This window comes from Erpetoichthys calabaricus, chromosome 16, assembly GCF_900747795.2.
Source record: "Erpetoichthys calabaricus chromosome 16, fErpCal1.3, whole genome shotgun sequence".
In the NCBI taxonomy this organism is placed as follows: Eukaryota; Metazoa; Chordata; class Cladistia; order Polypteriformes; family Polypteridae; genus Erpetoichthys; species Erpetoichthys calabaricus.
In genome coordinates, this window is record NC_041409.2 from 22,201,711 (window position 1) to 22,225,980 (window position 24,270).

Below are 24,270 nucleotides of genomic sequence, written 5' to 3' on the forward strand. Positions count from 1 at the left end.
GAAAAGAGTGGGCCCTTGTCTTGTCTATTATTTTTCAAGGCTGCTTGGAGCTAGCATCTTCTCTTATGTTTTCTTTTTTATATTCCCTTTTGATTCTGCAGTTATGTAAAGGCAGTATCAGTAATTAGAACTAATTATCACTAATTACCCCACCTGTTGCCAAGTGCCTCCAGCATAATAAAATTGCAAGTCTAATTAAGAAAAGTATGCTTTTAGGCACAGGGCAGCATATCAGCCATGCCAAGTAGGGATTTAAATAGAGTACTCTTTAATTTGGTAAATATTTATCCACATTTTATTTCATTGCATCAGTTTAAGTGGTTTTTGCACAAGCTGTTATAAATATAATTTCATAAACATAAGCTGGATTTAATGTAATTTCTCCTGTTAATGTAAATTGCATGTTTAAATGTGTGAATTGGCTTCAGTCCATGTATACAGTTCATTTTCATCAGCAAACTTCTGTCTTATGTTGTAGTCTTTGACGTGTCCATAGCAAATATTATATAGTGTATAATTGATGGAGTGTATAAGTATTTTTTAATAGTGCACTTTCCCCAAAAGCTCAGATGAAACACTGTGTTTCTTGTATTGGTACCAACCATGAACTTTACAGACTTAGCGGTTTTTCAGTTTACGATTGAAAAAGAAAATACCCAATTTTTTCATTAATATTCATATATAACATCCTGCAAATGTCTCTTGTTTAATAAATGAAATATAATCAAATTAGATCTGAAGTAATTTTAGGTGTAAGGAGACATTCAGATAGGATAGCGATTTTACCTTTCTTATTCTTGTATGGTCATGGGTACAGTAGTTTATTCTTGCTTGCCTTTTGTGTTTAAAATCTTTAGAGTCATAATGATTGCAACTAGTGTTCTGTCAATCTAACTAATGCATACCTTGACTAAATTACTATATTGTTTGTTTATGGATAATCTTGAAACAGTTTGCTTTATACCTACTAAGCTCCAGTTGATCAATCACACAGTACGAATGTGTTTAAAATTCACTCATTGATCTCCTACCCATGTAAACAGAAGAACTGTTTTCGTGGAGCTTGTGAAACTGAAATTCATTTAGTAATTTTATAAAACACTTACAATTCAGGTCACAGTAAATTGATATCTATCTGTGAATGACAATACACAAGGTAGGAATCAGTCTTGGATAGGGAAGCAGCCCTTTTGTTCCCTAAATACCCATATTTATTGAAGTGCTCTGTAGCCAGACATGCCAATTACTTTGGCAAACAAAACAATGGCAGCCATGCTTTTTGTTTTGTTACACTCTGTATGCTGTATGCTCATTAGATCACCATTTTTGTCTTTTATCGATCTGCCCATTTTAAACTTGCTTAATTCATTTCAGACTTTATTGTCCCATGGTACCGTTTATATACAGCTTTTAGACTGCTATTGCCTGACAATTACCTAAACCCCCAAAAAAATAAATTATATTTGTACTTTAGTCAGGAGGTACAGCAGTGTCAAAAGTAATTGAGAGTAAAAGGTAAAAATAATCCCAAATTAATTAACTTTGCCCTTTAAAACACAAGGGTGGTGCTGAAAATGCCCTGAAAGTTGCATGCAGTATTAGTAGTAAGTTGTTGATTGTGACTTTCAGTATTATTTTGATACTTTGATTCTATCTAATGCTATGTTTTTATAGGTTTCCCCTACTCCACATTAATTTGTAAATGTTATGTAAATGCTCTTGTTTGTGAAATGTCCCACGTCATTGTACAAAATCTGCTCTACGCTTGAAGACCAAGGACACCTCTACTAGCACATTGCCCATAACTATTAAATGGCCAGTCTTCCAACTATTGAAAAGTGGAAGTTTGCTCCAAAGTAGAAATGGAGCGAGGATAAAATACCTTGAATGTATGGAAAAATGTGCTTAGCTTTTCCTCTTGGTAGTGCCAGTAGTGTTTGCAGTTGTGTGAATGGCAGGGGAAAAAAAATATATAGTGTTTAGAAGAAATCTGTGTCCAATGGAATTCAATGCTTCTTTTTATTGTATGTTATGTGCTAAATGAGGTTACCTTTAAAAACAGGTAATGTCTATTAAAAATGTGCATATATATATATATATATATATATATATATATATATATATATATATATATCCACTTGCTCTGCATTTTGTGCTTTGTTTGATTTTGCACTTCATTCTCCTCTGACATAGAGTTTTTGTTAAGTCTACATTCCTAGGATACAGGTGTTTTAGTGGGATGCTTTGTCTTTGAAAGACGCCAGTAAACTTTGTTAAAGGGATGTTGAAAAATGTAAATGTTTTGGAACTGTTAGCAATACATTAAATTCTGTAATGAGATCTCATCAACACAGAATCAAGTAAAGTATGATGTAAGTGGAGTAAAATAGAAATAACAGTAACTTGTTTCTTGAATTCCAAGAAGTCTTTACAGAATAGACGAACCTTTAAAAGAAATGTAGTCATCCACTTTCATTCTACATGTAATTCTAGCTCTTGACCAGTAACTCAGTTAGTTTTATTGTTCTAATGACAACTTTAAACTATTACTTTAATAAGATTTTTAACAAAAAAAAATCTTTTTTTTCCTTTCAACTCCTCTATTTTCATCTGACATGCTGAAGATGTATCTCTTCAATTGTCATCTTTAAGTTTTCCCCCTGTGTAAGTGAGCGTGGGTGTGTTTATGAATGTTATACCACTGCAATGCACTGCCACACCATCCATTGCTTTCTTCATACTTCTCACGTTGATGTATACATTACACAAATAATTAAGTTAAATCCTTGTTCAGAAATATTGGCTGAAATCCTGTTACAGAAATGTACAGTAAGGGACTGCTTTATTCGTTATACTGGCCTGTTAGTGAAAACAGCCTCACCCAGCCGCCACAAATAATTGATTGTATGACTGTAACTCAATATATATAGCATACAGATATGGTGAAGAGGTTTAAAGTTGCTCTAGCAATTGTCAGAATGAGCAAACTATGTTACCTAAGTCACTTTCACCTCTGTCTGGTGGAAAGAGAGCTGCCTTCCTAAGATTTTCACACACTGCACAAACTAAACTTTAGTGAAAGAGTAATGTGTAGAAAAGAAAATACAGCAAGCAGGAGCTTGGGGGAGAAAACACTTTGTCAGTGAAAGAGGTCAGAGGAGAATTGCCAGACTTCTTCAAACTAACAGAAAAACCCCTATACAGACCAAAAACGGCTCTTCTCAACAGTGATGTGCAGAAGGTCATTGAACCTCGAAGCAGACAGTCTTCAGCAGCAAACGACTATGCTTTGTCCACTTTTCTCAGCAAGGCTACAGTGGGCATGTGATCACCAAAACAGGACAATTGAAGTCTGTGAAAATTGTGCCTGCTTGAGAAATCTTGATTTTTGCTGTAACATTCAGATGATAGGATATATTTTTGTTAAACGACATGTATCTTTGTATCAGCCCTGCACAGTGTCAATGGTATTGAGTGATAGTATTAACAGAGCTGGACATGTTCTCTTGGCACACATTTGGACTTTTAATACCACAGTGTACTGAAGCATTGGGACTGTCCACATGCACTCCTTTTTGTAGAAAAATGTTCCACATTAGAAAAAAAGCATCATATTATGCTGGCTCCACAAACGTGACAGTATCATCACTTTACTCCAGTGGCCTGTAACGTCCCTGGATCTCATTCCAAAAAACAGCCTTTGAGATGAGGTGAAGCAGAAGGGCTGCAGCAAAAATAGGTATGCTAAACAATTTGTAGGCACTGCAATGCAATCAAAAAGCCATAATGAATGTTTCTAGCAGCTTGAAGAATTAAGGCCACTGTGAAGGCAGGAGGGAGTCCTAGTTAGTACTAAGCAGTTGTACCTAATTACGTGGCCACTGAGTTAGTCATATTTAGTGTTATCCTCTTTAAGGCATCGGTAAATACTAGTATTTAACAGTTATTTTTGCAGTGTTGAGATCATTGGACATGATGTCCAACTAAAGTTAAATGAAGGCACCCATTTAATAATTGACACTGTATGTTTTAGTTTCTTTACTGAGCCATTATTAATACATGGGCCATTACCCTCTTACCTAGAAGATCTCCAGATGCAGTTTATAATTCCTTGCCTTAGACTCTGCATATCCTAGGGCTGCATCTTTGCATTATGTGAGTATGTATTCATTTTTTTATTTTTTGGGACCCTGCTTGATGGACTGTTCTGTGCATTAAATTCTCATTATCTGTGCTGATACGATTAGTTGTTTGGCATAGATTACAATAGACTCCAAAGTATCATTGAACATAACCAGCCTGTTATTTGATGTTTTGAAGGCCATTGTAGTGATGTGCTGTTGACTTAAATAGTAATAGTAGTGTTAATATTACTAATACAAATTATAATAGTAGTATAAATACTTAAGGAGAAAATGTGAGAAAAGGAGAATCTAAGAGAGACAATGAGTAAAATAGACACTACAGGAATTAAGGTATAGGTCAAATGAATTGGTTGTTCATGAATAACTCTTGGGTGGTGGAGTAGTAGGACTGCTACCTTGCATCCCTAGGTGCTCCTGCATGAAGTTCGTGTGTTTTCACAGTGTCCATACTGGCATTTTCCATGTGCTTCAGTTTTCTTTCTCTTGCTGGCTAAGTGAATTGGCTTTGCTAAATTGGCCCTAGTGTGTGCGTGTGTGTGTGTGTGTGTTTGTCCTGTGACAGACTTGCACCCTGTATAGGAGTTGTTCTGGTTGTGGGGATAGGATCCAGCTGCCCCAAGAGTCTGCTCTAGATAAGTAGATTATGACAATGGATGAATGAACAATTCTCCATTAACTATTGAACATAAGCATGATCAGTACCTGGGAGGATATTGACTTCTGAAGTTAAGCATCACTATTTGGACTGAGAGAAATGTATGAAGTTATTTTTAATGCAGATGAAACTTGGATGCCTTAATGTGGTCCAGATTTCAAGCACCAATCAAAACAAAGAAAGCATGGTGATTGTTCAGCACTAAACCCATTTTAAGCCGGGACCAGCAAGATTGCATGCATTTTTTTTTGTAATTCATTTTGAATAAATGCCGTGGGCTAACATTACTGGTCAATAATATGCTAATGCGCTTTGCCACTTGTATTAGTTTAATTCTTCATGGAAGACTGTCAGTCACCAGCTAACTCCCTTTCTGCTTAATTGACAATGCTTCAGCTCATGCTGCATGGGTTGCAAAGAAAGTTCTGCTAACATGTGAACGGGAAGAGATACTGTGCTTATTCTGTTCTCCAGACCTGGAATTGTGGGACATAAACCTGTTTCTCAAACTAAAAAGTTACTTATGTGGCATGTATTATATGCAAAACAAAATGTTCTATTTGAGTTATAAAAGCTTTGTGGGCTTTATAACAAGTACATTCACAGAGATTAGGCTGAAAAACATATATATATTTTTGTACTGATGCTTCTCTTAATAGGTCTGCTTCAAAATGTTTTTACTCGTATTGTGTATACTAATATGACTGTCTATCTTGGTCTGAAGATCTCATGGCCCGAACAAAGAAAAACAACATTTATCACTGTTCTAAATTTTCCTTTTTTCCAGATGCCAGCGACTTGGTCTTCAGCCCTTAGCTTACCTTTGGCGTCGATGCCAGGAGGATTTACTCAGAGAAATGATATCTTCCAACATCCATGCCTTGATCATCAAAGTTGCAGCTTTTGGTATGTATCCAGGCTGCATGAGAGCACTCCATTTACACTTTTATAATCTCAGTTCTTTTGTAAGTGTGTGTATTCTACAAAAAAACAGCTGTCAGAGAGCAAGTTGAAGAAAGCACAATTCATCATTCACTGTTTTGAAAAAACTCTTTAAGACTTCTGCCAGAGGCTAAAGCCACTGAACAGAGAACAATGGAAGAAGATAAGGAAGAATTTGGTTGTTGGAAAAAGACTGAAGATAATTATATTTTTATAATGCATTAATGAAACCTGTTGATAATCGCATTCCACTTTTAGTGCCGTATGAAAAGGTGAAAAGTTGTGTTCTGCATTATAAATTCCTTTTAGTTCATCAGTGTAAGAAAAAAAAAAGTTTATTTCACCTTGCTGTCATTTTTGGTATTGCAGTAACTCCACAGGTGTTTTATGGTTACGATTAATTTTCAGTGTAAATCAGTGCTTGTCTGTGTTTCTGTCCCATAAAGTTCCTCTTTTAAATTGTAAAGGTCCTTTTTTTTTTTAGAACATTACATTTTATAATACTGTCATGGCAAGGTATTTAACTAGTGTTTAATTAATCCTGTGATGCAAACATTATTTTACACTTGTTCTGATAAGTAATGAACCTGACAAGAACATTGATAATATTAACAAGTTGCTCTTTGTATCATTGTGTAAGTAATATCTTGATGGGACTAATATGCAGTCAGTATCTTTTATATTATCAATTTTGCATTGAAATCAAATATGAAAAACAATGCTTAAATAATATAAGCTTCTAACAAACAGAAGTTATTTTCTCTTGAAGATAATTGTTGAGAGCAGGGGTGCAGTTTCAGGTGTTCTCAAAATACAGATTACATGCTGTAAATTAATTAACATAACAAACAAAAAAAACAAAACCCTGCAGATTCACAGGTTTTCTGCATTAGAGTTACTTACATGGTACAAAAAAGAGTTACATCTTTAGTAAAGTATTAAGAAATATCCCTTTAGCAAAATAAATACAACCTTTTAGTGGAAAAGTTCATCCATGAATTATATGTGGAACGACTACCAAATCCTCTTACATACAAAGAAAGCTTTATTGAGAAGTAATTTAAAAAGCAAATACTTCACATATTTGAAGATAATAATTAGACTGAAAAGAGCCCCATGTTTTTGGCAGCAGGTAAAAAGGAAGATTTTATCTGCTTCAGCTTTTTCACCTGCCCAAGGCTGCCGTAATTAATTGTGAGTGTGTTTAATAGAACCTGAGTGCTTAGGGCTTGTTAGGCAATGCTTGAATAATCACTGCTTTTATTAAAACAAGTTTAAGTCATGAAACGTATTGTTTAGCATATCAGGTAGCAGTAAAGAATGAAAATCTTAACTACAGTATCTGTAGGAAGATGCAATAAAGTTCCTAAAGGAAAATTGTAATGAGCTTCTACATATTTTTGTTTTTAGTGGAAGGGTTAGAGACAGAGTTGTCATTAGAATTTGATATATATAGATAGATAGATAGATAGATAGATACTTTATTAATCCCAATGGGAAATTCACATATATTCATATATTATAGCTTATATACTATGTTTTGAGGGTATGTTTGCTTACTTTCTTTCTAGCACTATTAACTGAATTCAGCAAGACAAAGTAATAGATGCAAAATTAATGTTACATTATAGGAAGGATTGAATTATTATCAATTATTATTATATGAATTCTGATTTATCACAAAGAATTTGTGGTATCCTCTGAAATAATCATACAAAAGGATGACCACAATTTTTGTTATAAAGTTTTCTTACACAAAAGTAATGTGTAAATATGTTTTAAATTAGCATTCCATTGTATTGTCAAAATTCCACAAAACCCAATGAACATGAGCAGGTTACAAAACTTTTATTACTCTTTTAATTTTGAACATTTGTTTCAACTATCACTAAGCATTTATAATTGAATTAACATTCTGCTGACAGATGAAATTATATATTTTATGTTCTGTCTGTACCACAACAGCAAAAACATACATAAAAACCAACAAGAGAGTACATGTTAGACATGCAGTAAATGAAAAAAGTGGGAAGGTATCAAACAGTAACATGAGGAAATGTATAGTTCAGAATGAAACTATCTATCTATCTATTCAAACCAAAATGTATAGTTTCATTCTGAACTATACATTTTGGTTTGAATAGATAGATAGATAGTTTATTAATCCCAAGGGGAAATTGACATACTCCAGCAGCAGCATACTGATACAAAAATAATATTAAAGAGTGATAACAATGCAGGTATAACAGACAGTAACTTTGTATAATGTTAACGTTTACCTCCCTGGGTGGAACTGAAGAGTTGCATAGTGTGAGGGAGGAACGATCTCCTCAGTCTGTCAGTGGAACAGGACAGTACAGCAGTCTGTCGCTGAAGCTGCTCCTCTGTCTGAAGATGATACTGTTCAGTGGATGCAGTGGATTCTCCATGATTGACAGGAGCTTGCTCAGTGCCCGTCGCTCTACCTGTAATCTGCCTGGGCTGCTGTAATTGTGGGTGGGGGGACACTCTCTCCTATGCTGGCATCAGCAGAAGGATGGGTGGAGGGTGCAGTACTCTGAGGTGAGAGTGGGTTAGGGTGGTCAAACCTGTTAAAGAAGTTGTTCATCAGGTTTGCTCTCTCCACGTCTCTCTCGATGGTAGCACCCCACTTCGAGCTGCAGCCAGTGATGATCTTCATCCCATCCCACACTTCCTTCATGCTGTTATTCTGCAACTTCTGCTCCAGCTTTCTCCTGTACTGCTCCTTCACCGCCCTGAGCTCTACTCGGAGTTCCTTCTGCACGCGCTTGAGCTCATGCTGATCACCGCCTTTAAAAGCCCTTTTCTTCTGGTTCAAAAGGCCCTTGCTGTCACTTGTACTCCATGGCTGCTTGTTAGCATAGCAGCGTACAGTTCTTACTGGAACAACAATGTCCATACAGAAGTCGATGTAGTCAGTAGTGCAGTTAACAACCTCCTCAATGTTCTCACTATATGATCCCTGCAGGATATCCCAGTCCGTAGTTCCAAAGCAGTCTCTCAGAGCCTGCTCTGCCTCAGGGGACCACTTCCTGAATGAGCATGTGGTTGTAGGTAGCTCCCTCACTCTTGGTTTGTAGTGAGGCTGAAGCAGAACCAGGTTACGATCTGCTTTCCCAAGTGCAGGCAGCGGGGTGGCGCTGTATGCGTCTTTAACATTTGCATACAGTAGGTCAATAGTCCTATTTCCCCGGGTGTTGCAATCCACATCCTGGGAGAAGGCAGGTAATGTTATTACAACTGGACAAAAAAAAAAATACAAGAGTTTCAGAGAATTGACTCCCCAAAGCTATATACATATTTTAATGTAGAAGAACAGCAGATCTTTAAAGACTTAGAGTTTGACATATTCCGTGTTATGTTGGATTCAGTGTCCTAACATTTTAAAGCAGCATTTTGAAATTTTTAAACTGTCTTTTGAACACTTCTTTTCTAGAAGATTGGCCAAATGCATTAAGTTATTTGTGCATTAAGGCAATCCACTTTTTTTCTTTTGTTGTGGTAGCCAAGGTGCAGAATAGGGATGTCACAATACTAGAATTTTTGTATTTCATGGTAATACTACTGAAAATTGTCAAAATAACTTTTGAAACCAGAGCAAAAACAGAAATCCCGTTTAGTGGCTTTTTATTAATGTACATCTATTATTGAAGTAAACAATATTATGCCTTTTTTCTGTAATATAATATACAAATACTAATAGCATCAACAGCCTTAAAATACTGGTACAGTGGAACCTCGAGATACGATCACCTCTGTATACGAGAAATTCAAAATACGAGGAAAGTATGAGCGAAAAATTCAGATCTAAATACGAGCATTGGCATTGGCCTAACGAGCCACGAGCCAGGTATAGCTCGCGGCTTAGCGAGGGGGTGTGGTAGCAGTTGCGAGCCGTGATCTGCGGTGTCTGCGTTTCTCACTTAAGCGCACAGGTGGGAAACTGCCCACATCCATGATTGTTCCTGTGGCTGATGGGCTACAGCTGCCATGTCCTCCCCGCATATATAGAGAAGCGCGAGCCGGTTAAGGGGGAGAAGAAGTGAAAGAAAAGAGAGGAGAGAGAACGGAGGTTGCAGGCAGGCAGGCAGGAGAAGAAGTCGGTGTGGGAGAGCGAGCGAGTGCAGGCTCGCGTGTAGCTGAACAGTGGGCTGAACAGGTGAGCCAAACAGCTGAAGCAGAACGGTGTAGAGAAGGTCAGCTGCATTAAGAGTGTCTCGCCTGTTGCAGAGCCCGCAGGTGAGACGCTAACAGAGAAGAAGCACCGGGGATTGTCATCTGTTTTTTAAAGACGGCATCCTTTTGACGTTTTAACCTCGTGTTAAAGGATTGTTATTCTTGTGTATTTTAAACCTCCACTTCACAACTGTTTTAAGGATTATTTATTTAAAGATTTATTGAATGCTCTACTGCACTTTGGACACCTGTTTTGATTCTTTTAATAATCAGTTATATTATTTACCAGTGTTATTTATTAAAGGTAGACTACAGTATATATAATTTATCAGTGTTATTTGTTAGGAAAATTGGTTTTTATGTTAATATATTTGGGGTGCGGAACGGATTTACTGGATTTCCATTATTTTCAATGGGGAAGTTTGTTCTAGATACGAGAAATTCGCTATACAAGCTCAGTGCTGGAACGAATTAAACTCGTATCTAGAGGTTCCACTGTATATCCATCATGTAGTTGTCCAGAGGTCATTTAGGTAACATAGCACTAACATTCATCTACCTCAAAATACATTGCTGGCCCTAAATTTTAATGTGTGGCAGAGGTGAGTGTAAGAACAATCACCGAACTAAAACATAAATGAAAAATACAGCTTAAAATCCATACTTAAAATTAAAATCTGGTTTGCCAGAGTATCACTCCGTTTTATATTGGAGTCATTGTTTGGTTAAAAAAAAATAACTAAAGAGTAATATTTAACAAATGAGTGAAATTAATTCAAATCTGAAATGTCACAAATTGTTAATACTTTTGGCTTTTCAAATCTGTCCCACCTTTTTTGACATTTACTTTAATGCTTTCTGTGTGAAATCAAACTTGTCAGTTTTACATTAATCCTTTCCTATCTTCCAGGTTTCCTGCATAAGTGGTCAGACTTTGTTATGCCTTTGTATAAATCCAGAATTAGTAAATTAACTGGACTTTCATTACATGTACTTAATAAATGTATAACTGTAAGCCAGCATTGCATTCTTCAATGTACCATTCAAATTTATGACATGTGCTTTTACTTTTGGGTTATACTAATTAACATTAATTTGTCTTCAAAAACCAAATAAAATTTAGCAATGAAGTATGCTGTTTTGCTTGTCCTCCTGAGTGTTTTTGCAATTATGTATTTTTATTAACACAGTATATGTCATTTTTATTAAGGAGAGGTGCAGAAGCATTGAAACTAACTAAATTCGTATTAACAAATGAAGCAGCTCATACCATCACCAGTGTAAACAAGCCAAATAGTCACTTAGTTTGAATCTTGCCTTGATGCTTACTCGCTTAAACTGCTGTTAGCACTTCCAGTCCTCACACATTCCAGAATCTTGTATGTGTAAACGTTGATGCATGTGTATCCTATTACCTAAACAAATTGAAGTTTGATATTTCTAAGGTAAAAGCAATAAGAATATGTCAAATAGTCAGTACTCGCGCATATTATAATCTGAGGTGACAGATTTACTTTACACCTTATTGTTAGGTTAAAAAAAAATCTTTAAAATAACGTATAGTATTGTTTTTGTCTTTACTTGCACGCTGATCCTTGTCTCTGTGATGCAAACCAGTATGACGTCTTGTATTGTAGTGTGTTCTTATCAGTTCAAGTAAGGAAAGTTTCTCTTGTCTTCGTCTTGAAAAACTTTAAAAAAGTTTTTCTCTGCAGTATTTCTGTTTCGGCAAAATTTGTATTGGTTGATAATTGAGTACCAATTATTGTGCAATAATAAATTAGGTTAAAAATGTCTGGCAAAACTCCACATAATTTGTTCCGTTTTTTTCTCTGAAGTTTATAACACGTTAAAAAAATAAAATTGTACCAGTTATACTAATGTCTCAGCCTGTCATTTGAAATACCCAATCTGATTATACATTACATCTTTGCACTGTGGTTTATATAACTGTACTTTTTAAACTAATATGACATATTAGAACATCTTTGACACAAACAGGTTGTGCGCTTTATCACCCTTTCATCAACACTAGAATTCCTGATGCCTATGAAAAAACTCGTAATCCCGGCCCACCTTAAATCCCTTCGCACCTCTCCATGTGTCTTTTGTTTTGTAAATGCGTCGATCAGCACAAGCAGCCTGCTGTCCCATCCCCTGCCTTGGCAGACCTCAACTCTCCCAGCTCAAGCCAAGGCTTCTTATCTGTGTTTGAGATCTGGAGTTGTATAGGGTAAATAATACAGTATATCATTATTTGGAATACATGCATTTCATGTGTGTTCCATGTCTACAAAGATCTGGGTAAGTGTAGGATGAAAGGAAATGCAAGAAATGCTAAACACATACCTAATGCAGAAACCTTTTCTGTGTTATACTAATAATTACATGAAGTGCATAATGTGTGAAGACTTTAGTCCAAATATGAAATAAACACGTGTGCTTTTACTCAAGAATATAACCAAAGGGAAAAAAAAGCATTCGATTTACATGTGGCTGTCAATGAGTTAAAAACTCAACCTCAAATATCAATTGACAGGGAGCTTACACATATTCTTGAATGGTGCAGAGGTAAGAACTGCTGCCTTCTAACATGAAGGTCCTGGGTTTGAGACCAGGCGCTCTGCATTTTGAGTAGTGAGCTGCTATTATTATTATTTCTACAATATAATAAAAATAATACATTTGATTTGAGTCTGTAACATCCAGCGTAAATTTTGACTACTTATAAAAGTTAGTGCTTGATTTTTTATTATTCAGTTTTATTCTCTCAGTGACGTTTACATGGTACAACAAACTTGCCTCTCCCTCTCTGAGTTGATGGCATTTATCTCCATTCTTTTCACAAGAACAGCGCTGTGGCTGATGCTTGCTCAGAACTATTTGTTGTACCGGCAATCAAAGAGACAATGTCCCGTGACCGCTTTCAGACTGGACAAAGGCAAGACCGTAGTAACAGACAGCTTCTTCACAGCGCTTTCATCGGCTAATAGACAACTGAAGCGCAATGCAACTCTGCTTGGCAGCATAAATAAAATGGGACTTCCACCTGCAGGAAAAGTCACTTCAGTATGTGAGCAATTCGCCACACTGCTGTTTAGATCTGACAGTGCCGTGCTGACAGTGTATGCCCTTTGTTTGTTTCAAGGGTGAAGTTTAGATTTTTATAGAAGCTCAAGAAATACAACAAACAGCAACAATAATCACCCTTTCAAATACATACAAAAATTACAAAATAGAAGAAAACACAGGACTAAAGATTAAACAGCAGTCACAGTGTGGAATTATAAAGGTGTATTGCTGTTGGTATATAGAAGCCCCCATAAAATTTCTTGGCACACTTCTTCTGAATAGTTCATTGGATGAAAGTCTTTAGTGATGTTCTGCCAAAGAGAGGATATGCAGCATCGTTCATAGTAGCACTACGTTTTGTCTACGTTGTCTCCTCCACTACTACATCCAGTGGGTTAAGATTGCCATTTCAGAGCCTGCCTTGTTGATTCAGTGGGCCAGCACACTACAGTGCAGAAAATCTCTCTGGCTGTTAGAGTTGTATAATACTGTATGCAAAGGATGTCAGGACTAACGTTATACAAAGGCACCTTCTTAAGAAAAATTGAGACTTTGCTGTTCCTTCTGATATAGTTTGTCTTTGTTACTAAACTAGTTCAGCTTGTCACTGATGTGGACCCCCCTTGGAACTTGTATCTGTGTGCCACTTCAATATCCACACACTGAATAGTATCCAGGTGTAGAGGCTGTATGATTTTTCAAAAGTCAATCATCAGATGCCTCATGTATAACGCTGTGCATAGAATTCACACTAAAATATGGTGTACAGGCAAAAACAGAAATGTACCGTATGCACAAAAAAATCCCATTGCATAAATCTGTGCATACGCTAACTTCTACGTTATTCCACTATATAAATTCCGGTCAGCGTGAAATGTAACGCATGTGCATGCACCTGCCACCCCACCATTTAAGAATGATTTTAAAACTGATACAGTAATAATTTTCCTAAAATCTGAAAATCAGAAAGTTTCTTTTAATGTTGTTTTTATAGTAGTGTCAGGTTGAGTGTTTTATTTTGTTTGCATCTTGCTTACCTATCCCAGTTTACATCTAGACATTTTTCTAATCTGTCTGTGATGGGTACTTGAAGCACTTCTGTTAAGAATGTAGAGGGACTTGCCCTTCATACAACCATGTTCTTATTTTAGAAAACTATAATTATTATCTTAATTTCCTTTCTTCTGTGTTCTTTAATAAAATATGAAATTCTCAGAAATTCTCAAAACCACTGACCATATTATTCTTAATATTTTAATTGTTTAAAATGTACATTGTTTTATGTATGCTTTCTAATGTGATGTAAACAAATACTTCACATAATTATGATTTTCAAAAAAAAAAATTTTTTTTCTTTTACTCTGCTTGTATTTCTTAAGTAATTTGTGCTTTTATCTAAACATGTGTTGAGACATAAGAGATGGAAGAAGTAGGAATTTAATGGTGCCTTTCTTCATAAATCCCCATAATTAGTATGCAGCATTGAAATCCAGTACCTTTTCTACAACCTGTCTAGTGGCCTGAAAGTTCACTGAATTTAATTGCCATTTTATAGGATAATACATGATAGAACCCTTTTAAAGGCAAGCAGTTCTTTTTGTTACTTAGACGTGATTCTCCAAAGTGCAGAAAAACTGTCCTTTGAGCCAGAGAAATGCTTCTTTCCAGCTGGATTATTTAAGCTTAATGTGGCATAATGAGGTTAGATAATTGGGCTTAGGGTTGGTTGTAAAACAGGTTTAAAAGAAACACAATGTGACGATCATGCAAATGTAAGAGTGAGGCTATCTGATTATAGTGCTAGTTGTGAGGTAATGTCAGGTTTAAAATAACTGTGAAGCATTAAAAAATACTTATATCCCCCAAATTGCCATGAAGTGGTAATGTTTATTTTCAAAAATAGTGAAAATGTATGCATTTTTATTAAAGCAGGACAAAGTCTGCATAGTTGTACAGGATATATAAGAAATTGTGGAAAAAAAGTTATTAAGAAAAGGTTTTATTTGAAAATCAAGAGGTACTTATGCTGTACTTTTAAAAACAAATTGTTATGTTTTCAGGTTTTTTTACTTTTGATCATTAGCTTTGTTTCATTGTTGTGCATATTTTTTTGCTAGGGTGGGGATTTTGCTTAGATTATTGTGCACATGGAGTTCATTTAAGCTGTAAATAAATTGTATAGCTTCAAATGTTGTATACATAAGTGTTGAGGTGTTTAGGAGAGATGGCAGTGGAGTTTTTAATCAGATTTTTTAGTGAAATCTTGGAAAAGTGAGAGGATGCCTGAGGAGTGGAGAAGAAGTGTACTGGTACTGAGTTTTAAGAATAAGGGGGATGTGCAGAGCTGTAGTAACTATAGGGGGATACAATTTACGAGCCACAGCATGAAGTTATGGAAAAGAGTAGTGGAAACTAGGTTACGAAAGTAAGTGATGATTAGTGAGCAGCAGTATGGTTGCATGCCAAGACAGACCACTACAGATCTGATGTTTGCTCTTAGGGTGTTGATGGAGAAGTATAGACAAGGCCAGAAGGAGTTGAAAAAAAGTGCAGGCAGGGTGGAATGGGTGGAGAAGAGTGTTCAAGATAGAGCAGGAGAGAAGGCTGTTAAAGATAGAGCTGCCGGGCAAGAGGAAAAGAGGAAGGTCTAAGAGAAGATTTATGGATGTGGTGAGAGAGGACATGCAGGTGATTGGTGTGACAGAGCAAGATGATGAGGACAGGAAGATATGGAAAAAGGTGAACCGCTATGGCAACCCCTAACGGGAGCAGCCAAAAGAAGAAGAAGAAGATTATACAGCTGCTTATTATTCATTTTTTTTTGGTATAAATGTTTTATCTAACTGCCTTACCTTAACCTTTCTTATTTCTATTTGTCTGTTTTATTTCATTCTGTCTGTTACCTGTTATTAGATGCAACTGAGAAGGCAAATTTCATGTTTTCCTGTGTAAACATGACTAAATAAAGAAACCTAAACCTAACCTAAACCTTCTCATGTAAAGCAAATCTGAAATGTACAATGAAATATTGTAAACACAGAATTGTAACCAGTCTGCTAACAAGTATACTGTACACTGAGTATTGATTCATGTGGGCATGACGAAAGAGGTAAGATTGGTTAATTTATGAAATGGCTTTAATGGTAAAATTCCCCAAAAGTTGAATTCTCACAAAACAAGAACACAAGAATGCCTTGAGGTAACTGTATATTACATCAAAATGTTAGAGAATTGTTCTACACCAGAGTTCCAAACATAAAGTGGAAAACTAAAACTTTTCACGTCATGCTAGTATTTATTAAAGGCCAGAGGTCCACATGACCGTCATCAAGTTCTTCCATGTGAACCCTGAATACCATGAGGAGTGATTGTGAGGTAGAATGCCTAGAGGGGGCTGGGTGGTCTCGTGACATTGGAACCCCTGCAGATTTTATTTTTTTCTCCAGCCTTCTGGAGTTTTTTTTTTTTGTTTTTTCTGGCCTCCCTGGCCATCGGACCTTACTTTTATTCTATGTTAATTAGTGTTACCTAATTTTAATTCTTATTTATTTTCTTTTTTCTCTTTCTTCATCATGTAAAGCACTTTGAGTTACATCATTTGTATGAAAATGTGTTATAGAAGTAAATGTTGTTGTTATTATAGCTGATGTTTCATTCAGTAGCTTCTCAGGTTTCTTCATCTTTTATATTCTGATCCAGTCTCACGTTAAATATCATGTATAGCTATAAATTACATTTTGTTAGTTATTACTGGTTAAAGTTAACACATCAATGAAAGAACATTAACAGTGTTCAAAATTAACATAAATTCAGACATCATATGTTAAGTTGCTAAGAAATTATACTTTCAATATTCTCCCAATTGACACTTTGTGCTTGCAAGGTTTATGAGACCTTCTAAGTAAAGTATGACAACATATTTTGGACAATATTTATTTCTGCTACATCATTTTATGAAAGAGAAACTTGCTCTCTTAATACTGTATGTTGCATATTTAGAATGGCAGCTTGAATTAAGTCTAAACAAACTAAATTACTTAATTTGTAATTTATTTCCTCAGAATAGTTTAAATGCTAAAATGATATGTGTTGCAATTTTTATTTTCAGATAAAAGTGTAATTCTTTCTTTCGGTGCGATGTCAGTTCACTTGTACGGTGCACTCACCTATATATGCAGATTTACTTGTAAACTCCTCCTTGGTCGAATGAGTGCAATCAGTTGTTCCCCTTAGTAAAACAAGCTTTATTAGAAACGGGGAAACATATTGTGTAGCCATGCTGATCGCTTAGCCAACCCACTCACAAACCAGTGATGGCAATCTGTGACCCACTAGCAGGAGTAATCCAGTAGTTAAGTAATGCTGCCTTACATGGACCTGATGTGCAGCCACCAAGATGCAAAAATGAGTTGTGTTAAAGTAAACCCATCTCAGTCACCAGATTCACAGAGCCCCAATTGCAATGACCTGTACACTTTGCAACTAATGTACGGCCAAATGATCGGTCCCAAATGGAGCTGTAAGTTGGCACATAACTGAATTTTAATTTTATTTAAGAAAAACCGCTTTTGATACAGTTCAACACAAAATTATTTCACATAAATCTGGGTGTTTTGTAGCACATTTGCACACTGTTCTTAAGTGGTTTACTATTTGTTGTCTGTTTATGTTTAATATATACAGTACATTTTGGTCTCAAGTCAGCTATGCTGGACAGACAAAATTTTCACTTTTTAAGAAGTATATAACTCAGAAACAATTTTATCTTGTATGTGTATGGCACTTTGCTGTATTTATCAATAAATGTAATGTTCTTTTATCTCTCTATGCGTCTTAGATGTGTCATCATTTGAACTTTATTTTTATTTTAAGCTGTTTATTAAGGCATTTCCCTTGGCCTCTAAAAATTGCAGTATTGATTTGGGGTTTTAGAGGTCTAGGAATTGAAAGGTCTGGTTTGTTTTTTTAATTTAGGACATTTTTGAAGACATTAATTTTAAAACATGTCTTCCTGAGGTGCCATTTTGTTGTGCCACGATTGCTTGTTTTTAGCAATGCAAGGTGGCCAGGGTGTTGCTAGACAAAACGTCCAGGAGTGTGTGACACATGGTGTAATTACAGCAACAGTATTGAGGCCAGCACCATACAACCCTTTACTGTCCTAGTTTGTTAGTAATTTGTTACTTGAAATTCTAGCATCATGGTTTTGTCTGGCTACAAATTTTCTGTTCCTCGACTTTGATTTATATTTTGCTTTTGTACTTTGGCTGCATTTAGTATTCTGATATTTGACTCTTATTAAAGCTCTCGACTTAAGATCTTGTCTCACGTTCTAGCCATTGTTTATCTGTATCAAGTACTCCTGGCTTTGACTTTGGCTTGTTATTTCTATCTTGCGTCTCCTGATTCCACCCAGCTTAAAACTGCTGTTGCCTTGTGCAGTTGATTACAGATTTGAAACTGCGTACTTAATCTGCTCTAGTAACTTTTGCTAACTATAGCATACCATCTGCTCAGAGAGAGAGAAGAAAAGAAAGAAAGCAAGGAAGAAATGTACAGCAAGTAGCACATTTTATAGAGGCAGAGTATGCAAGCTCAATTCAAGCTATAAAGTTACTTTACTGCACCTCTTTTATTTGCCACCTCACTACTGTCAAGCAACAGCTATCCATTTTGTAAACCTGCTTTTCTTGAGTGGGGAATCTGGAGCCTAACCCTGCAAGAACTGGATGCAAGGCAAAGACAATGTCTAGGTAGGGTGTCAGCCCATCACAGGGTGAACACACACACACACACACACACACCGGGGCCAATCTGGCATTTCCAATCCACTTAAAGTGCATGCCTTTAGACTGTGGGATGAAGCTGAAGTACCCACAGAAAACCTGTGCAGACACAGAGACAACATGCAATGAAGCATCTGGAATTTGAACCTGTGTCATCTTGTTGCACCAGCACCACCACTGCACCAATGTGTTGCCCACAATCAAGCAATATTCACATTATTATTTACCTTTTGCTCAGTTTTTAGGTTCCATTACAATATAGCAAGATAGTTGCACATGTACTTGGAGTACCTGCAAATCATTACCGCTTGACGTAGCTACAATGTCATAAGCTGGGAATGAGCCATCATAGATGTTTCACCCCGTTATGTCTAGAACAGGCATGTCAAACTCACTACCATTGGTGGGCCGCTTTGACTGCCATACGTGCGTCAGCGGGCCGCACTGTAACAAATACTATTATACAAAGTTACTGTAGCTTGCTTTCCAATACTGAAAACTTTAAAAAATGTAACACTTAAAGTTTAAAGAAAAGCAATTTATTTCCATACAGTCTCCGTACAATTAGAGTCTTAGCCTCTTAGCTAGGTCCTTATATTATTATATTATATTCCTTGCTTATATAGGAGTCTTACAGTATGAGATCTATTTCTTTTATCCCGACACTTGGCATCTCTTGTTAGTAACCAGCTCGTCAATATCAGGCTTGAAATCTTGTGTAGCTGCAACTTTTATGAGGGATGAAAGGAGCTCGACGGTAAGTCTTGAGCGATGTGAGGTTTTGGTAGCTTTCATTAACGAAAACAATTGCTCATAAAGGTAAGTGCTTCCGAACATAGACAGTACTCTCGATGCCAACTTACGGATCTGCACATACGAGGGTGGCAGGTAAGCATACAAGCCTGGCACACCAACTTTGTTGTATGTTGCCTTCAGAATAGAATCTGACTGCAGTTCAATCAATTCCATTTAGATATTCTCAGATGCATTCTCAATGCTGTAAGAGTATGGTGACGTAAACAGCGCAAAGTCCTGTTCATGTGCGCTGAAATCACAAAAACGCTCACTGAATTCATTGCTCAGTAATTCAACTTGAAAAGCAAATCCTCCAAAAATCACAATTTACTTTACTAAGTTTCCTTCAAAATTTATATTGTAAAATAAGCTGATATGCAAAAAGCCCCCTGTCCTACACTAATTTTACAAACTCAAAATCACAAAAATTTGTTAATAAACAACTCACCAACTTCTCGTGTCCACTTCAGTTCTTCAGCTGTAGTCTGCACTAACTGTTCGTTACAATACTAACACAAAATTACATAAAACTAGAGCAAAAAAAACGTGAAAATGTGCAAACTATTACTACTCGTGATGGTCATTTCTGCCCAGTGGCCAGTCTCAGCAGCCCAGCCAGTAGTGTAGCCTGCCAGGGGCGGCTCTAGGCTCGTGGCGGCCCTGGGCAGAGAAAGAATCGGTGGCCCCTTCGCCCGCCAATGTCAATATGGTATCTTATGCACGGCGGATGGCCACGTCTGTTGCGGACACTGGATAGCCACCTCGTGCTCATGACATGCTTCTATATGCGCGTGTCTGTAACTTGAAAACCAAGTGGCGGCCCATGATATTCTCATTACGGCAGAACATTATAATACTACATATAGTTTACTGCTCCGACTCGAGCGACATTAGTAAATACAGCGTACTAAATAACAAGAAACACAATGTTTTTCGGCCACATTGCCGTCAGCTATGTCGTCGTTTTCTCTTTCTGTTTTATATTCAATATATATTGGGGTGGTGGCCCTGTGCAGGTGCACAGTTTGCACATGGCTAAGGCCGCCCCTGCTGCCAGACTGCTGCAGCCTGGCACTTCAGTTCAGCCATGTTGTGGCTCATTAACTTTGGACAAGGCTCGTGGCCATACTAGCAGATAACGTTTCTGGTACCGTGATGCCATGGGAAAATGCGCTTTTGTCAGAAGTAAGAAAAGTCAATAAGTAATGCCAAAGATGCAGAATGATTCAATCACAAACGATAATAATCATTTTGTACAAGTTTAGTGCTAACTAGGATCTGTCATGCGGGCCGCATGTTTGACATGCCAGGTCTAGAATATCTCCTGGTGGTGGAGTTGCCATAAATATATGCAGGCTGCTTTTCTTTAATAAATGCCAATGTTTGTATGGTATTTCAGATTTTTCAATGTGAAAAACAGCTGATGTTAATGCATTTGCAAGCTTTATAAATGAGGCCCCTGGTTATTAGAATTTCTCTTAAAATCCCTAGAATATTGAAGTCTATTTAATTTGTAGTGATAGTCAATCTTGACCTTTCCATTTGGTATAAGTAGTCAAGTTTGCCTCATTGTTATAGCAAGATTGGTGTAGATCATTGATGTACATTTTTTTCAAACATTAAAAATACTGAAAGATCACTCACAACAGAAATGAAGAATTGCAAAGTTCTCTTTACAATGATTTATTTATCTATTTAACATAAAAATACACAAGATCAAACTCCTTTTCAATTTACCATGAGAATAAATTAAGAAAATAAAAAATAAAGTAAATTTAAATCAAAAAGTCAGGCATTTGCGCATATATTTATCAAACATAAGTTTATTTATTTTCACAGATGTCTTATAATGTATGTTTTATGTATTTTAGGCCTTGATCCTGAGAAACATCTAGGAAAAACACTGGCAGAAATGGAGTCCTATCTTCAACAGGTGTGGTCAGTTGATTCTTTTTCACTGTATGTACTTTGGATTGGAGCCGTGTGCTGGATGGTTTTTAATCTGGCGTCCGCTCATTCCCTCGGACACTGTGACAATTCCTGTTCCACCTGCAGAAACTTTGACTTCTTGTACACTGCTTTCTATTGAACTTGGTCAAATCCCCGAAAATGAATAGCAATGATAATTTAAAATGTACTGAGAATTTTTATTTTAATGAAGACAAATCTGCTGTATTTTGCAGCTGTGTTAGTGAAGTATCAAGCAAGCTGCAAAAAGTCATTACCAGCTAAAAATATCATAGGGATAAATGTCTTGACAAGTAGGGTAACAATATATACAGTATCTATTGTTTCACGTCTAATGTTAGCAGAAAGACACTGAGCACTAAACAAACATGTCACGGCATGACAAGGGCAGCTCATTTGCATTCATTTCAACTCTATACGTTGAGATATTTGTCACAGCTCAGATTTTTCAGTTCCCTTCCATCTAAATCTAAAGCCATTTTTAAAACCTGGAACCGTATGGCTGACCTCCCTGTCTTTCTTACTGTACTGTCTTAGCTGATATTGACTGCCCTTTACACATCTGTAAGCTCCATTTTCTCAAAATATTCTGGCACTCAAAAACGAATTAGTAAAAGTAACAACATAATGCTTACATTTCTAACATGTAATCAGCATAAATATATTGGTTGTTAGTTTATATTTAAAGTAGCCATTTTTTTAAACCAAAGTTTTATTGAACATTATAGGCCGTTTGCCATCTAATGTTTGTCCAGTAGTCCTGTGCCTACAACTTTTATTTTGTATTCCATGGGATCCCAGTCCTGATGCACACCCCTTTGCTGTTCATTGCTTTTTATATGACCATCTTTCCAAAAGTGTTGAATGCTAGGTTATGCTCTGACTCTGTATGTGCTCTGTGAATTGAAACAAATGGCATGAACAGATTTGTTAAAATCAAAGAAAAGGCATGCTGCTCCAGAAAGTAAATGTGCAACATCTTTCTGCATTGAAGAAGACGTTATTTAAAAGTAAATTATGTAAGCAGATTCAATAAATTGTCAGTGATACTGTTCTCTATATCTTAAGTTTGTCAAGTGTAAAGACTACTTTTTTCTTGAAATGTACATGTATAAACTTTGACACCAGGAAGTTTAAGTGATTTGTTTAGAGTCTCCCAGAAAAGGAGCTTTAAGATTTGAGCGTGCCATCTTGGAACTTTATAGTAGGTGTTGAGGCACTGATCCACACTGCCTGTATTATTGGATATAAGAAAATGGATTTACACAAACAACACTTCAGACATTTCATTTTTATATAATGATACTTCTGTGATGTCTGCCATATGTGTAAGCCATGCTACTTTCACTGCTACCATTGTTATATCGTCTATCTATAAGTAGTTTGGAAAAGCGTAATCACTTCATTTAAAGTAATGCTTTTCATACACAATAAATACCTCACATAAAGCATTAGTATGAATTTGTGATGTGAACTTGTACCAGTCAGTGAATGTTAGTGCTGATGTTATATTAGATACACTCATACACTCTTTGGCCACTTTATGAGGCACACCTGTCTACTGTAAGGTTAGATCATTTTACCTCCAAAACATCCTGAATTCACAAAGTTTCCGCTCATTTTCCAAACACACATTGATGCAGCAAGCTTTCTGTTCCAATTCCTTCTAAAGATGTTCTATGTAGGCCACAAGAATGAATTGAAGACACAGTCATATTATTGGATCTAGCTTGAAATGGTACATGCTTAGTGACATAATAAATTATTCTTCTGGAACCATGAAAAGGGGTGGACTATGTCTATAAAGGGATTCACATAGTAAGCGAGGATGCTTATGTATGTCATGGCATTTCAGTCAGAAGATACTCAGCTGATGTTAAGAGGCCTCATATGCATATTATTATATGCATTGTGAATTTCCCATTGGGATTAATAAAGTATCCATCCATCCATCCATCCATCCATCCATCCATCCATCCATCCATCCATCCATCCATCCATCCATCCATCCATCCCCATGTCATTGTGCAAACACGACCAGCAGTATCAAAGACAAAAAACAGGATAGATCTGTGGATTCATACTGTTTATGCCCAATGCTAACTTTAACATCTTTGGGATTCGTCAGATTAGACAACACTTTTCTGATCATCAGTCTTCTGGTTTGGGTGATCATGTGCCCCTTTAGCTTCATTTTCCTGCATGCTATAATATATATTGAGTTGCAGACACATGACTACCAGTTTTGGGGTAGAAGCGTATTGGCTTTAGCAAGCAGGTATATATACAAAGTAGTCACTGATTGTATATGATTATTCGTCACACTGTTTGCAGGTATCCATACATCCTGCTGAAATATCTGTTTATACATCATGCCAGTTCAGTGAATAAATATTTGAACATTATGAAGTTCTAGACTGAACACCACAAAGTCTTAGATTAGTGCAATAAATGACCAGATGATAAAGAATATTATAAATGACAGATAACCGGAAGAATGCATGACATTCATGATAAATACACATTTTTATCATTTTGAGCAAATACAGTGTAATAATAGACCTCATAATGTATTTGCACCCAGTTTTAGATTCTCTCAACTATGGTTACTTCACACAGTGAAATACCCGATTGTAATATCCTTGAATTTCCTCTACATAAGGTTCAGGTGGGGCTTGGAAGAGGAGGTAGGGAGTAAAGATTGTTGCCT

At 36.4% G+C, this 24,270-nt stretch overlaps 1 protein-coding gene across 1 annotated transcript in view; it reads left to right on the forward strand.

The window, feature by feature from the left end:
• dph6 (diphthamine biosynthesis 6) overlaps positions 1-24,270 on the forward strand; it is a 357,108-nt gene that overhangs the window by 129,514 nt on the left and 203,324 nt on the right. Inside the window, exons 5-6 of the mRNA XM_051919800.1 lie at positions 5,588-5,706; positions 21,464-21,525. Of these exons, the coding sequence (XP_051775760.1) occupies positions 5,588-5,706; positions 21,464-21,525 (181 nt within the window). The remainder of the gene's footprint in view (positions 1-5,587; positions 5,707-21,463; positions 21,526-24,270) is intronic.